This window comes from Peromyscus californicus, unplaced genomic scaffold (genome assembly GCF_007827085.1).
Source record: "Peromyscus californicus insignis strain IS unplaced genomic scaffold, ASM782708v3 Scaffold_11__1_contigs__length_118956290, whole genome shotgun sequence".
Lineage (NCBI taxonomy): Eukaryota > Metazoa > Chordata > Mammalia > Rodentia > Cricetidae > Peromyscus > Peromyscus californicus.
In genome coordinates, this window is record NW_026294402.1 from 54,031,072 (window position 1) to 54,044,433 (window position 13,362).

Here is a 13,362-nt window from a genome sequence, read left to right on the forward strand (position 1 = left end):
ATATTCCCAATCTGAGTTTAATATTCAAAGGACAAAGGCATTCTGTCTGAGAGTTCTAAGATACAGACAGAGTGCACATCCTCTGTCCCCATAAGGGGAACGTGTACATCTATTCATCCTGCGATCGTCTCTAGCTTCACCCCTCCATTCTTAAAGAGCCACATGGATCCTTGCAGCTTCTTGTGAGCAAGCAAGGCTTGACCTCAGAGTCTAACCCTCTCAATTAACCAGTTCTACTCACAATAATCTTCTGCCACAAATTACACAGCCCAATGAAACACTTCAGCATTTATAACATCCGTATTTGGTTAACTTCATTGCTTTTGACTTTTAATCCACCTAACAAAACAAACAAACAAACAAACAAACAAACAAACAAACAAAGTAAACCAGAACCAAAGGTCCTAACACTGAATTCAAACCTTCATATCCTATAGAACCAAAACTCTTTCTACTTATCAAGGGATTTACTTTTATTTTATTTTTGTTTTGTTTTGTTTTTCGAGACAGGGTTTCCCTGTAGCTTTGGACCCTGTCCTGGACTAGCTCTGTAGACCAGGCTGGCCTCGAACTCACAGAGATCCACCTGCCTCTGCCTCCCGAGTGCTGGGATTACAGGCGTGCACCACCACCGCCCGGCCTTTTATTTTTTATTTATGTGTAAGTGAGTGTATGCTGCAGGTCAGATCCTCTGGAGCTGGAGTAACTGGCAGCTGGGAGCCATCTGACATAGGTGCTGGAAAGCACAACCCAGGTCCTGCTTTTTCAAGACAGGGTTTCCTTGTGTAGCTTTGTGCCTTTCCTGGAACTCACTTTGTAGCCCAAAGCCTGGCCTCGAACTCACAGAGATCCGCCTGCCTCTGCCTCCCGAGTGCTGGGATTAAAGGCATGTGCCACCACTGCCCCTGATTTCAGCTTTTGAAGGGCAGCAAGCTTAGCTGTCAAAGTGTTGAAACTCTTAGGACCTTTGGTACAAAAGGGCCCACCTGTATAGGTCAATAAGAAGCCTTGATCAAGGCAGGTTCCAGGAAAGGCGCAAAGCTACACAGAGAAACCCTGTCTCAAAAAACAAAACAAAACAAAAAGAAGAAGAAGAAGAAGAAGAAGAAGAAGAAGAAGAAGAAGAAGAAGAAGAAGAAGAAGAAGAAGAAGCCTTGATCTAGAAAGAGGAGTGGTCCACATAAAACGGACACCCAAGTATCAATCGTGTGTGTCACCTGTATCCAAACCTGTCCCAAGCTTACATAATAGCATCTTATAAATGTCAAAAGAATACCACCAGCTTATAATCATTTGGGACAGGAATCAACCTGGGCGAGGAAAGAGGACATATGCCAGGTACCAGTAGAAAGGGCGGTCACATCACAACTGGTCTCAGATCCAAAGATCTTGAAGGAAGAAAGGCAAAAGCGCAATGTGGCAGAAAGCTCTGGAATAGTGGGGCCTGTGGTATTGACTTTTGTGGCACTCACAGGGTGGCTTGGGTATGTGGCTCCAGCACAGCTCATGGTGGCATACGGTCCAGAGTCCCGCGTAGAGCTCAAGGCCATTGTTGGTCACCAGGAACTGCACCCAGCTCAGTGGGGCCGTGATGATGAGCAGCAGGATGCTAAGGCCAGAGAGGCTGCCACAGAACATCCGGGTGTAGGTGAATGCCTGATCCACGTACTGCTGCCGCTTCCGGGCTGACATCAATTGTTTGTTGGTAGGAAGGGTGGGCTGAGGGATGAGGGAAATAGTGCCCGAAAAGCTAGCCCCAGCTACCCAAAGTCTCCTGCCTCTCTCTACCTCAATATCCCCATGTGGGTTTGATTTGTACACCTGTTTCCTTACCTCTTGTTTAAAAGTCAACATTTCTAAGGTGGTCTTTTCTGTCTAGCTCTGTCCTTAAGTCAAGTCCCCGTCTTCCCCTCTGACCTTCTGTCTCCTCACCCTTTGGTATTTCCGGTTCCCTTTTACTTTGGAGACCTCAGGACTGTAGAGGGTCATGGCTTGTTCCTTCCTCCCCATCTTGGCAGCCAGTTTACTTTCTAACTGCCATGGAATTTGTCTCAACGCCTCCTCACACACAGCTAGAAGAATCCTTGGTACAGATCCTGATTCTCTCTCTCTCTCTCTCTCTCTCTCTCTCTCTCTCTCTCTCTCTCTCTCTCATTCTTATCACACCAGGAAGAAATCACCACTGTGTGTGTGTGATGGGGAGAGGGGGGAGGTGTTCCCTACTTCTCCAACTTTATTAAACAATTTACACACATATTCTTGGAAATTGTGTGTCAGTCTTCATGCCAGCTCCTGAAATGTGAAGATAAAGACAGTTCTTTCAGAATAAATTTCAAAAGTGTAACTCCGATTTCAATTGTTTGTGATTATTACTCAAGACTGTGAATGTATCAGTCGCCAGTAGTCTACACAGTTCGTGCATTTGCCAGATCTAAGTGTCTCTATACACTTACAAACCTGCCAGTCAGGGCCCTTCCTACAGCATCCATTTCCTCCCTTTCTCACTCTGCTTCCATTTTTAAAAAAAATTTGATTTAAAATTTTTATTAGTGTGAGTCTGTGTCTGCATATGTGTATGATGGGTGTTTTGTAGAGATCAGAGGAGAGTCCATTCTTTCCTTATACCTTCACATGTGTTCTGGGAATCTAACTTGGGTCACCAGGCTTGTCCAAAGTGCCTTTACTCACTGAACCATCGAGCCGTCCTCTCGTTCCCTCTTTTCAATGTCTTCTGTTCATATAAGGACACTCTACTGCTTACACACTGCCGACGGAGCCCATTATAATGCCAGAAGCCATTGCCCTGGACACCCAAAGTGACCCCTCTTCAAGAGATTGTGGTGGTGCTAGGCTCTACATGAAAGTGAGGGCTTTCCCGGGCCTACCTCGGCCCGCCGATGCCCTAGTGACACTCGTCTCCTTTTTAAACAACTCTCTACATCTGATTCTAACCCCTCACCTCCTAAGAACTCAAAGAGTCAAAGATGCAGGGCAGACAGCATTCTGTTCTTCAGACTGATGGTTGTTTCAAATCTATGCTCTGCTACATCGCTAGCTCTTACTTTGTGCACATATTAACGCTGCTTCCTAAATCTGGTCTGAATCTAGATGCTGACTATAAGTTTCTTCTAGCACACCCTCTTCTCCCCCAATCCCATGACCTGTTGAAGCCTGTTCTGTATTTTGGCTGCTGAGAACCACAAGTTCTATGTACTGGTTCATGTCCATGCTGTAGCATGCAGAATTCCTTGTGTGTGAGTGATGTATTTGTATGTGACATGTACCGACATGTGTGTAACTGTGTGTGCGTATGGAAGCCATAGGTTGACATTAGCTGTCTCCCTCAATCACAAGCACCTTATTTTTTTTCTCTCACTAAACCTGGAGCTTGCCAATACAGCTGGACTGGCTAGTAAGGCCCAGGGAGATTCCTATCCCTACCTCCCCAGCACTTGGGTTACAGATGCATGCCACTGCTCCAGGCTTTGTGTGTGAGTATTGGGTATTGAACTCAGGTCCTTTTTGTTTGTTTGTTTGTTTGAACTCACAGAGATCCACCTGCCCCTGCCTCCTGAGTGCTGGGATCTAAGGCATGCGCCATCACCGCCCAGTGAACTCAGGTCTTCTTGCTTGTAGGACAAACGCTTCTTTTCTCTAAGGTTGTGTTTATTTTTATTGCTAATGATATGTTTACATGTGTTGGAATGTGTATGTCAGCGCAGATGTCCCCAGAGACCAGAGGAGAGTGTCAGATCTCCTGTGAGCTGCCTGGTGTGGGTGCTGGGAACTGAACTCGGCTCTCTGGAAGAGCAGCCTGAGGTGTTGCTTTTCTAACTGAGTTGTCTCCCCAGCTCCTCTGTGTGTGCGTATGGACACACAGGCTGATCTCAAACTCACAGGCCTCCTGAATCTGCCTCTTCAACATTTTCCTAGCAGGAATCAACACAGCCAGTCACAATAGTACGTCTGCCAAAGTACTATTTAACTTTCCAGACCTTAGTTCAATGCCTGGAAACAGAGTGTTTAATGATGAATGGCTAGATGACCACACTTTTAGAGGAATCACAGAGATAGTACTGAGCAAAGAATGGTTAGGACTATCAGAAGAAAGGTAGAGAAACTGTATTTTAAAGGGATTCCTCAGGTAATCAACAAAGGGAACATTTAGGGCAAAGATATATGCCAAGGCAGGAAGTACTAGCAATGTGACTCGACTAGGTATAAGATAAAGGGTACAAGTAGGTAGGGTGGCTCACACCTGTGATTTCAGCTCCGAGGAGTCATAGGAAGAATAATCACCCACGAGTCTGAAGCCAGCCTAGGCTACAGAGTAAGTTCCAGGCCAACCTGGATAAAGAGTTAGATGCTGTCTAAAACTACAAAAAAAAAAAAAAATACATTGCTTACCACAACGAGATGGTTAGGTCCTATTGCTGAAGACACCACATACTTTGGTTGTAGGAAAAATCAATCAGGACCTGACCTTGAAGCTTCTTCCATTCTACTGGCTAGCTTTCCTAGAGCCAGCAAGTACTATGCAGGCTGCTGGGGGAGAGAAGTCATCAACAATCTTACCCGGCATTGGATCCTGGGAAAGATCCTAGGTAATGATTACAAGATCAATGCCCCTTTGCTCTTTTCAAGCTTCCTTGAATACTGTCTTAGAACAGGCCACATTGAGACAGATGAACTGTTTACCCCGGGATCCCTTCACTACTGGCATTACGCAAGCACACCACCAAATAGATGATGTTGATGCCATGTGGGGTATCAAGCCATTTGTGAACAGTGACTAATTTCTCGAAGAATGTAACACTCTAGCCGTTAGAGAGAACAGGTTGGCACCATCCAATCCTCAGGCCTACTCTCAGTACTACCCCAAAGAGCAGAACACTTTGACCAGCTAAGAACTTGCTAGGGTCTGTGATGGGTATAACAAAAGAAGCATGTAATCTGGTGGCTGTGTATGGTGTCATCTAGTATACATTCAAACCATTGTTACTGTTTTGAAAAGCAGTCTTCTTAGAAGAAAATATGGGCCAGGCGGTGGTGGTGCACACCTTAGATCTCAAGCACTCGGGAGGCAGTGACGGGTGAATCTCTGTGAGTTTGAGGCCAGCCTGGTCTACAGAGTGAGTTCCAGGACAGGCTCCAAAGCTACACAGAGAAACCCTGTCTCGAAAAATCAAACAAACAAACAAAAAAACAAAACAAAAAAAACCAGCACATACTTTTAACTGCTGAGTGCTCTCTTCAGCCCTAAAGAATTCTTTATATATCCTAACAGTAAGTCCTTAGCTAATATGAACATTGTAAGTCACCTGTCTACCCTATAGACTGCCTGTTGACTCTGTTGGTGTTATCTGATGAAAAAAAAGTTCTTCATTTGAAGGTAATCCCATTTACAAAATATTTCTTTGCAGCTTATTTTTTAACTGTTTTTTTTAAACATTGGCTTTTTTTTTTTTAAACAGAAGACTAAAGTTCAGTTCCCAGCACCCACATCAGCTTGCTCACAACTGCCGGTAACCACAGCTCCAGGGAATCTGACACTCTCTTCTGGACTCCACAGATGCCTGCACACACATGCACATACACACAGAGACACAAATAAATAAATCAGTCTTTAAGAAAAAAAAGATTTCTTTTACCAGGCATGGTGGCACATGTCTTTAATATCAGCACTAAGGAGCAGAAGCAGGCAGATCTATGAGTTCAAAGTCAGCCTGATCTATATGTTAAGTTCGAGACCAGCCAAGGAAACATAGTAAGACTGAGCTGGTAAGATCGTTTAAGGACCTGAGTTTGAATCTCAGCACTCACATACAAAAAGCCAGGGGTGGTGGCATCAGCTTATAATCCCAGCACTGGGGAAGCAAAACCAAGAAGATCCCCGGGGCTCACTGGGCTACCAACCCAGCCTACTATACAAGCTGTAAGACAAAGTGAGACCCTGACTCCAAAAATACTGTCCAGTGCCAACAGAAAACCTGCAGATGACTCCTGACCTCCAGGTGCATGTGCGTACACACGCATGCACGCCTGCACACAGGGGAACACAGAAGAATTTATGGCTAGGCTTCAGATAATTTCAATGAGATTTCCTGTGCTGGGGCTTGGGTCCTAAAGTTAGAAATAAGGTTATTCTGGTAAAAAAGCTGTTGGTTCCTGTATGGTTTGCAGTGGTAAGATGAGGCTCTTACTTTCTACTCACAATGTTGTGATGATCGAATTTAAAAAATGTATATGGATTCTGTAATACAGACGTGATGCCTGGCAGTGGTGGCACACACCTTTAATCCCAGCACTCGAGAGGCTGAGGCAGGTGGATCTCTTGAGTTTGAAGCCTGCTTGGTCTACAGAGGAGCTAAGGCCACACAAAGAAACCCAGTCTTGAAAACAAACAAGCAAACAAACAAACCAACCAAAAGAACTGACAATTGACTCCCCTCTCCATATCTCCTTTTAAGGGATCTGTTCTCATTAGCACCTACTCAAGGGTGGAGTTGTGTGTCTCTTTGTTTGAGACTGGGTATCATATGGTCCTGACTGGCCTTAAACATGCTACATAGCCAAGGATGAACTTAAACTTCTTTTTTCAAATTTATGTGTAGGTCTGTATAAGTGAATATCACATTTGTGCAGGTGTCTGCAGAGGCCAGAAAAGGGTGTTGGCTCACCTGGAACTGGGGTTTCAGGCAGCTTACAACTGCCTGATGTGGGTGCAGGGAACCGAACTTCTGTCCTCTGGAAAAGCAGCAAGTGCTCTCAATCACTAAGCTGCCTCTCTAGCCACTGACTGTGAATTTCTGATCCTTGTTCCTCTACTTCTCAAACACCGGGATTATAGTCATGTGCTACCAGGTCGTTTATGGAGTGCTGAGGATCAAACTCAGGGCTGTACATTCTAGGCAAATACTCTGCCAACTGAGTCACATCCCCATCTCTGCTTTTGTTTAAGACAGGGCCAGGCTGGCTTCTAATTCCCGGTCCTATCTGCTCTGCCTCTCAACTTCCAGGATTTCAGGCATATACCACCACACCTAGTAAGATCTGACAAGGATATCAAGTACTTGGAGCTAGCAGGGTATAGAACTTGTATATCAGGTATGAGACCCTAGGTTCAACCCTTAGAACTGAAAACTGGATCAAGTATTTAACTTTTGTGTATGTGTATATAAGTATGGTGTGTCTCTGCGTGTTTTATGTGTGTACATGTATATGTGAAGTGCATATGCACACATGTGTTCAGGCAAAGGCCAGAGAAGGACATCAGAGGGCATGGAGGTCTTTGTGTTTAAGACACGCACTAGGGAAACGAGGAATGTGAAGCCCTCAGGGTTGTTCTCTCAAAGGAAGGAACACAAAACTCATTATCTGCCCAGAAGACTGGTGACCTTTGCACTATCTGTGTGGCTGGAGATTTTCTGGCACCAGGTCCTTCCCAAGACCCTTACTGTAAATTTGTTTTTCTCAGTCAGTCTATAGAACCTATCTTTATGGGCTTTACAAAGAGTTTTGACGCCATCACATCTGATCTGTACTTAGCTTACTTTGTATTGTGCACACGGGAGTAAGTTAATTACCACCAGGGATGTTTTCGCCCAATTGTGCTGTGCTTAAATATGCCTAGGGTGAACCACACGGGGTCAGACTCACAAAGTTTGAACCAACACAGTTTACTGCATCATGTCGAGCTGAACTGTCTTCTTGCCTCCTGTAGCTTGTCACTCTGCTGGCTACCAAAGGTCACAGAGACTGTTAGAAGGACACCAATCGTCCTGCTCTACCACTCTCTGCCCTAGTCCCTTATGACATGGGCACTCACTGAACCTGGAGTACCCTGGCTGGAAAGCAAGCACCAGCCATTCTCTTGTCCCTGCTTCCCCTGCACTGGGGTTACAGGCACGTGTGTGACTGTACCTACCCTTTTACATGGATGTTGGGGCTCTGAACCCAGGTCCTCCTCCTTGTGCAACAGGTGCTCTTGGCCACACAAAGAATTTTTTCATCTCAGAGTCATGCCTATATTGCATATCATCACTCAGAATAACAGAAAGATTCAGATTCTTCAACCTTTGTCTCAGTCTTAAATAGGGTTTCTATTGCTGTGAAGAGACACCGTGATCACAGCAACTCTTATTAAAACGTTTCACTGGAGCCAGCCGTGGTGGCATGTGCCTTTAATCTCAGCACTCGGGAGACAGAGGCAGGCAGATCTCTTGAGAGGTCAGTCTAGTCTACAAAGCAAGTTCTAGGACAGCCAGGGCTGTTACATAGAGAAACCCTGTCCTGAAAAACAAAACAAAACAAAAAAATAACTTTAATTGGGGCTGCTTACAGTTTTAGAGGTTTAGTCCATTATCATAATGGTGGGACATGGCAGCATGCCGGCAGACATGGTGCTGGAGAAGGAGCTGAGAGTTCTACATCTTGATCCACAGGCAACAGGAAGTGAACTCTGTAACACACTGGGCACAGCTTGAGTATATGAGACCTCAAGGAGCACCCCCTACAGTGACACCCTTCCTCCAACAAAGCCATACCTACTCCAACAAGGCCACATCCCCTGACAGGGCTACTCCCTATGGGTCAAGCATTCAAACACATGATTCTAGGGGGCCATACCTATTCAAACCACCACAGTCTCCACAGTTCGAGTTATAAGTACTTCCTAACTGCCAGTGTGTTCCTTTGTTGGCATAACAATCCTTATCTTTCCACTGCTCTTTTACCACTGTCTGGCTAATACAGACTCAAGGAAGTCGAGCCGATTTTAATAGCTTTCTATGCAGGTTCTTTCGAGACAGCCTGCTGGGTAAGCATGGGGACCTGAGTCTGGATTCCCGGCACAAACATTAAAAAGCTTGGTATGGCCACGTAGGTCTGACAAGTGGACCCCGGAGCTCGGTGTTAGTCTGTGCTCAGTTAGTCCAGCCAGGTTCAGTAAGAAAGCTTGTCTCAAAAATTAAAGTGAAGAGCAATTGAGGAAGAACCTGACATGGACCTCTGCACTCACACATGTGTAGGTGTGCACATGTGCACAAATTCACACTGACATGTACATACATCATACACAGAGAATATAGTGTAAACAAAAAGGGAATCCAAGAGAAATATTCTGAAGGCAGATGGGGGGTGGAGACGAAGCTCTACAGTGCACTACTTGCCTACTGTGCAAGGCTCTCCCCTTGATTTCCAGCACTGAAAACGACAGCAAAATGGCGCTTAAAACAGAAAGAACTTTTAAAAAACAGATTATATTCCTTATTTTTATTTTATGCACATTGGTGTTTTGCCTGAATGTATTTCTGTGTAAGGGTGTCAGGTTACCTGTAACTGGGGTTACAGACAGCTGTGAGCTGCCATGTGGGTGCTGGGAATTGAACTCAGGCCCTGCGGAAGAGCAGCCGGTGCTCTTAACTGCTAAGCCATCTCTCCAGCCCCCGAGAAGTGACTTTTTAACTGTGCTTTTAACACACACACACACACACACACACACACACACACACACAGGCACGCACGCACGCACGCACACACACGAAAACCACCTAAAGAAAGCATCAGTGAAGTGTGCTATTTGGAAATTTTATTTTTTTATTTTGTGTGGGTGTGTGCATGCGTCTCTCCATCCACAGTGTGAGACCCCAGATTGAACTCAGGCTTCAGGATCAGCAGCCAGTACCTTTACCCACTGAACGGTCGCACCAGCCCAGGAAACTACCACAGCAATATGTCATTGCTTTTCTGAAGCCAGATGCTAGGGGATGGTCCCAGGACAGATAGTCACGTGGATGTATTCTTAGGTTTCTAGTTGCTGGGGCTGGGCTGTTAGTCAAGGAAGGGAAATAAGATGGAAGAACGCAGGCAGGGGAGAAAGAGAGGAAGGCAGAGACACTGACAGAGCTTCCAGGGCCAGGTAGGAAATTCAAGGGAGCAACAAGGCCAATGCTGGATGATGTCCTCCAACCAGTCCTTGCGTTCTTGTTTCAGGGTGTGACCCTTCCGCTGAGGGAGGGCTGAGATGGTTCTCATGCTGGAGTACAGCACCCACTGTACAGGAAATGCTGGCTTGTTCTCCTCATGTTGTTAATGTGAGGATGAAAAGAGTGCAGTTCCCAAAACAAAGAACAAAATCCTCAAACAGCTCAGATCTGAAAAGCCAAGTGGCGTGTGTGGTGCAGGCCTGCAGTTTCAGTACTAAGGATCCTGAGGCAGGAGGATTTCGTGTTTCGGGCCAGCGTTGGCTATGTAGTAAGGTAAGACCCTCTGATTAAAAAGGAAGAGAGGAGGGAGAGAGAGGGAGGGAAAGGGGGCTGAATAAATGGCTCAGCAGTTAAGAGTACTGGCTGCTCTTTCAGAAGACCTGAGTTCAGCTCCCAACAACCATGTTGAGTGTCTCAAAAACTGCATGCAACTCTGGTTCCAGGGGCTCCAACACCCTCTGGTTTACAGAGTGAGATCCAGGACAGGCACCAAAACTACACAGAGAAACCTTGTCTTGAAAAACCAAAACCAAACAAACAAAAAAAGAAAGAAAGAAACGTGATGTATGAATTCATGGGAAGAATGAAAAATAGTACAGGTCTGCTCTACTAACTTGCCTTATCACTAACACTGTAATTTGTTAATCTCACGATTAGTCATTTTGCTAGTGGAACTTTTCTTTGTCAGTGCCTCTAACCAACCTCTAACTAAGCCAGAACTTTATTCAGCGGAAAGGTGAAAGTCCAGCGATCAGGTAGAAAGTACACAAGTAGGGCTGCTTGTCTGCTTGATCTTTAAAGGCAACGTCTGAGCCAGGCCACAACAGTGCCACACAGTCCCAATGGCCGCCACTAGCAGGAACAGACCATCAAATAAGGTTGTCCAAGCTAGTCCTGCTGAGTCACGACACTAGTCCCCCCGCCCCCCTGCTGCCACCGGGATGGCAAAGGTCTAATTAGTCAGGGGGCTGGCCATGCAGCTGCAGCTGTGTTGCCATTAAAAAGCACAGAGTTATTTCAAGACCAACTAACTGGCTGAGATCGGTCTTAGAAACATTTCTCCCGATGACGGTCATTTCAGAAGTTCAGATGATCCTTCTTTAAATGCACTGCCGCACACTGGTAAATTGGATTCTTTTTTGAGGCTCTATCTGAATAGCCAATGATGAATAACCAGTAACTCAAGACTAGTCCCATCTCTCTGACTACAAAATAATGTTTCCAAACATGGGGAATAGAATTCTCTTCGTCTGCCTCAACATGGTCTCTGGGCTGCCTGAGGGGAAGTGCCTTCCAAATTTACAGAGTCCAGCTGCCAGGCCAAACCTCCAAGACAAATCTTACAAGACTCCAAGCATCTCTGGATTTCTTCAAAATGGGTCACTATCCAGTTATGTTTCTTGATTGTCAAAAGTGTTACCATCTAGACTGGGAGGATGGCTCAGTTGTTAAATGGCTGCTGAGCAGGCCTGAGGAACAGAGTTCAGATCCCCAGAACCCATGTAAATGTTGTATGCTTATGGTAGTTCATATGTAATTCCAACTTCAGAAGGTTGGAATAAGGGATCCCTAGAGCAAACTGGCTAGCTAGACTAGCCATATTGATGAACTCTGGGTTTGACTGAGAGACCCTGCCTCAGTGAATAAGGTGGAAGGGAGATCAAGGATGTTTCTGGACATTATCTTATGACTCCCACATCCATGCACACCCACACACATGTGGTCACACACATGCACACTGATAGAGTGCCTTGCTCAGCCATTATTGGTCAACACAGAAAGGAATGTCTATTGAGATAGCCTGTCTTCCAATGCTGTCTGTCTTGCCTGGGCAAACAATTTCAAGATAGAGAGACATGTTGCTCTCTACAGTTGCAACAATTTCCTCATTCCCAAGCCCCTCACCCTACTCCTATAAAGGATCGCAGACAGCTTTTTCCCCTGGCAGACCCCTCCCTCAATTACCCTCACTGTGAGCATTAATAAACACAGTCCTATCTGTTGAAGGTCAGACTCAGGTCCCTTTCTGCCTTCTGTCTCTTTATTCTGCCTCAGAAATCTAACACCACACACACACACACACACACACACACACACACACACACACACACACGGGGGGGGGGGGGGGGGGGTGTTATTAATAGTCAGGCATGGTGAAACAGGCCTGTCACCCTAGCATTCAGGAGGCTGAGCTGCATATCAACAGTCTCAGAAAACAACAAGCCAGGTGTGGTGGTGCGCACCTTTGATCCCAGCACTGGGGAGGCAGAGGCAATTAGCTCTCTGGGTTCATGGTCAGTCTGGTCTAGATAGCCAGTTCCAGGCAGACAAGGCTATATAGTGAGACCTGCTGTGGAATAATCTTCTTGTACACTATAAAGATTTGTCACTCCAATTGGTTTAATAAAATGTTGATTAGCCAGTAGCCAGGCAGGAAGTATAGGCAGGGTGACCAGAGTAGGAGAATATTGGGAAGAGGAGGGGCAGAGTCAGGAGTTGCCAGCCAGATGCAGAGGAAGCAAGATGAGAATGCCATACTGAGAAATGGTACCAAGCCATGTGGCTAAACATAGAAAAGAATTATGGATTAATTTAAGTGTAAGAGCTAGTCAGTAATAAGCCTGAGCTACTGGCTGAGCATTTATAAGTGATTTAAGCCACTTGTTTAAGAAGTGGCTGCCAAGTGTTTGGGAACAGGTAGGCGGGAGAGAAACTTTTGCCTACATGTGGTGCCCAAAAGCTTAGCAAGAGTTTCCACATAAAACTTGAGAAAGCTTTAAAAAAAAAAAAAAAAGGATTCTAGACACAGAAGAATGGAGTCAAGCACAGCTTCTTGGTAGCTGTCTTTTCTCCAGGAGGCTCTGTTTGCTGGTGGTGAGCAGAGGAGCAACTACTTTAAGAGATGGCTTCCTGACTCAGCATTAGTGGCAAAAACCACATGGCTCTTTTAAGACGCCCTGCTGCCAAACACTTAAATGGAGTTTATGAGCAGTGGGTGGCACACTACTGGGTGGCAGCATGGACCCAAAAATATCTCAGAGTTGGAGTGGTAAATGTGCCTCTGCCATGAGAGTAGCTTCTCAAGGAACCAACAATGGAGGCGGAGCCAGCTGCCAAAGCCACAGCTTTGGTCCTAGCTACACCTGTTTAGCAGTTTAAATGCTCATGAGGTCAGAAAAAGACCATGCAGTAAAGATAGATTCAAAAAAACAAAAACAAAAATCCTCTAGGGGTTACAGTGTGTTTAAAAATATATGTAGGCTTGGAAGAGTAAAGAGAAGGTATAGACAGTCATAAAAAAGAAATATATAGTTTTAAAATAATAAAGTCCTTAAAAAGGAGTAAAGTAACATAAAAAAGAGCCATGTAAGACAGA

At 45.4% G+C, this 13,362-nt stretch overlaps 1 protein-coding gene across 2 annotated transcripts in view; it reads right to left on the reverse strand.

Moving 5' to 3' along the window:
- Positions 1 to 13,362, reverse strand: part of Tmem202 (transmembrane protein 202) — a 29,572-nt gene that overhangs the window by 4,578 nt on the left and 11,632 nt on the right. Inside the window, exons 2-3 of one of the 2 annotated variants that reach the window (XM_052762492.1) lie at positions 2,254 to 2,292; positions 1,473 to 1,719 (exon numbers count right to left, since the gene is read on the reverse strand). In XM_052762492.1, coding sequence (XP_052618452.1) covers positions 1,473 to 1,692 — 220 coding nt within the window. In that variant the 5' untranslated portion in view covers positions 1,693 to 1,719; positions 2,254 to 2,292. Of the gene's footprint in view, positions 1 to 1,472; positions 1,720 to 1,932; positions 2,293 to 13,362 lie in introns of both variants that reach the window. The other variant, XM_052762502.1, reaches the window with a different exon arrangement.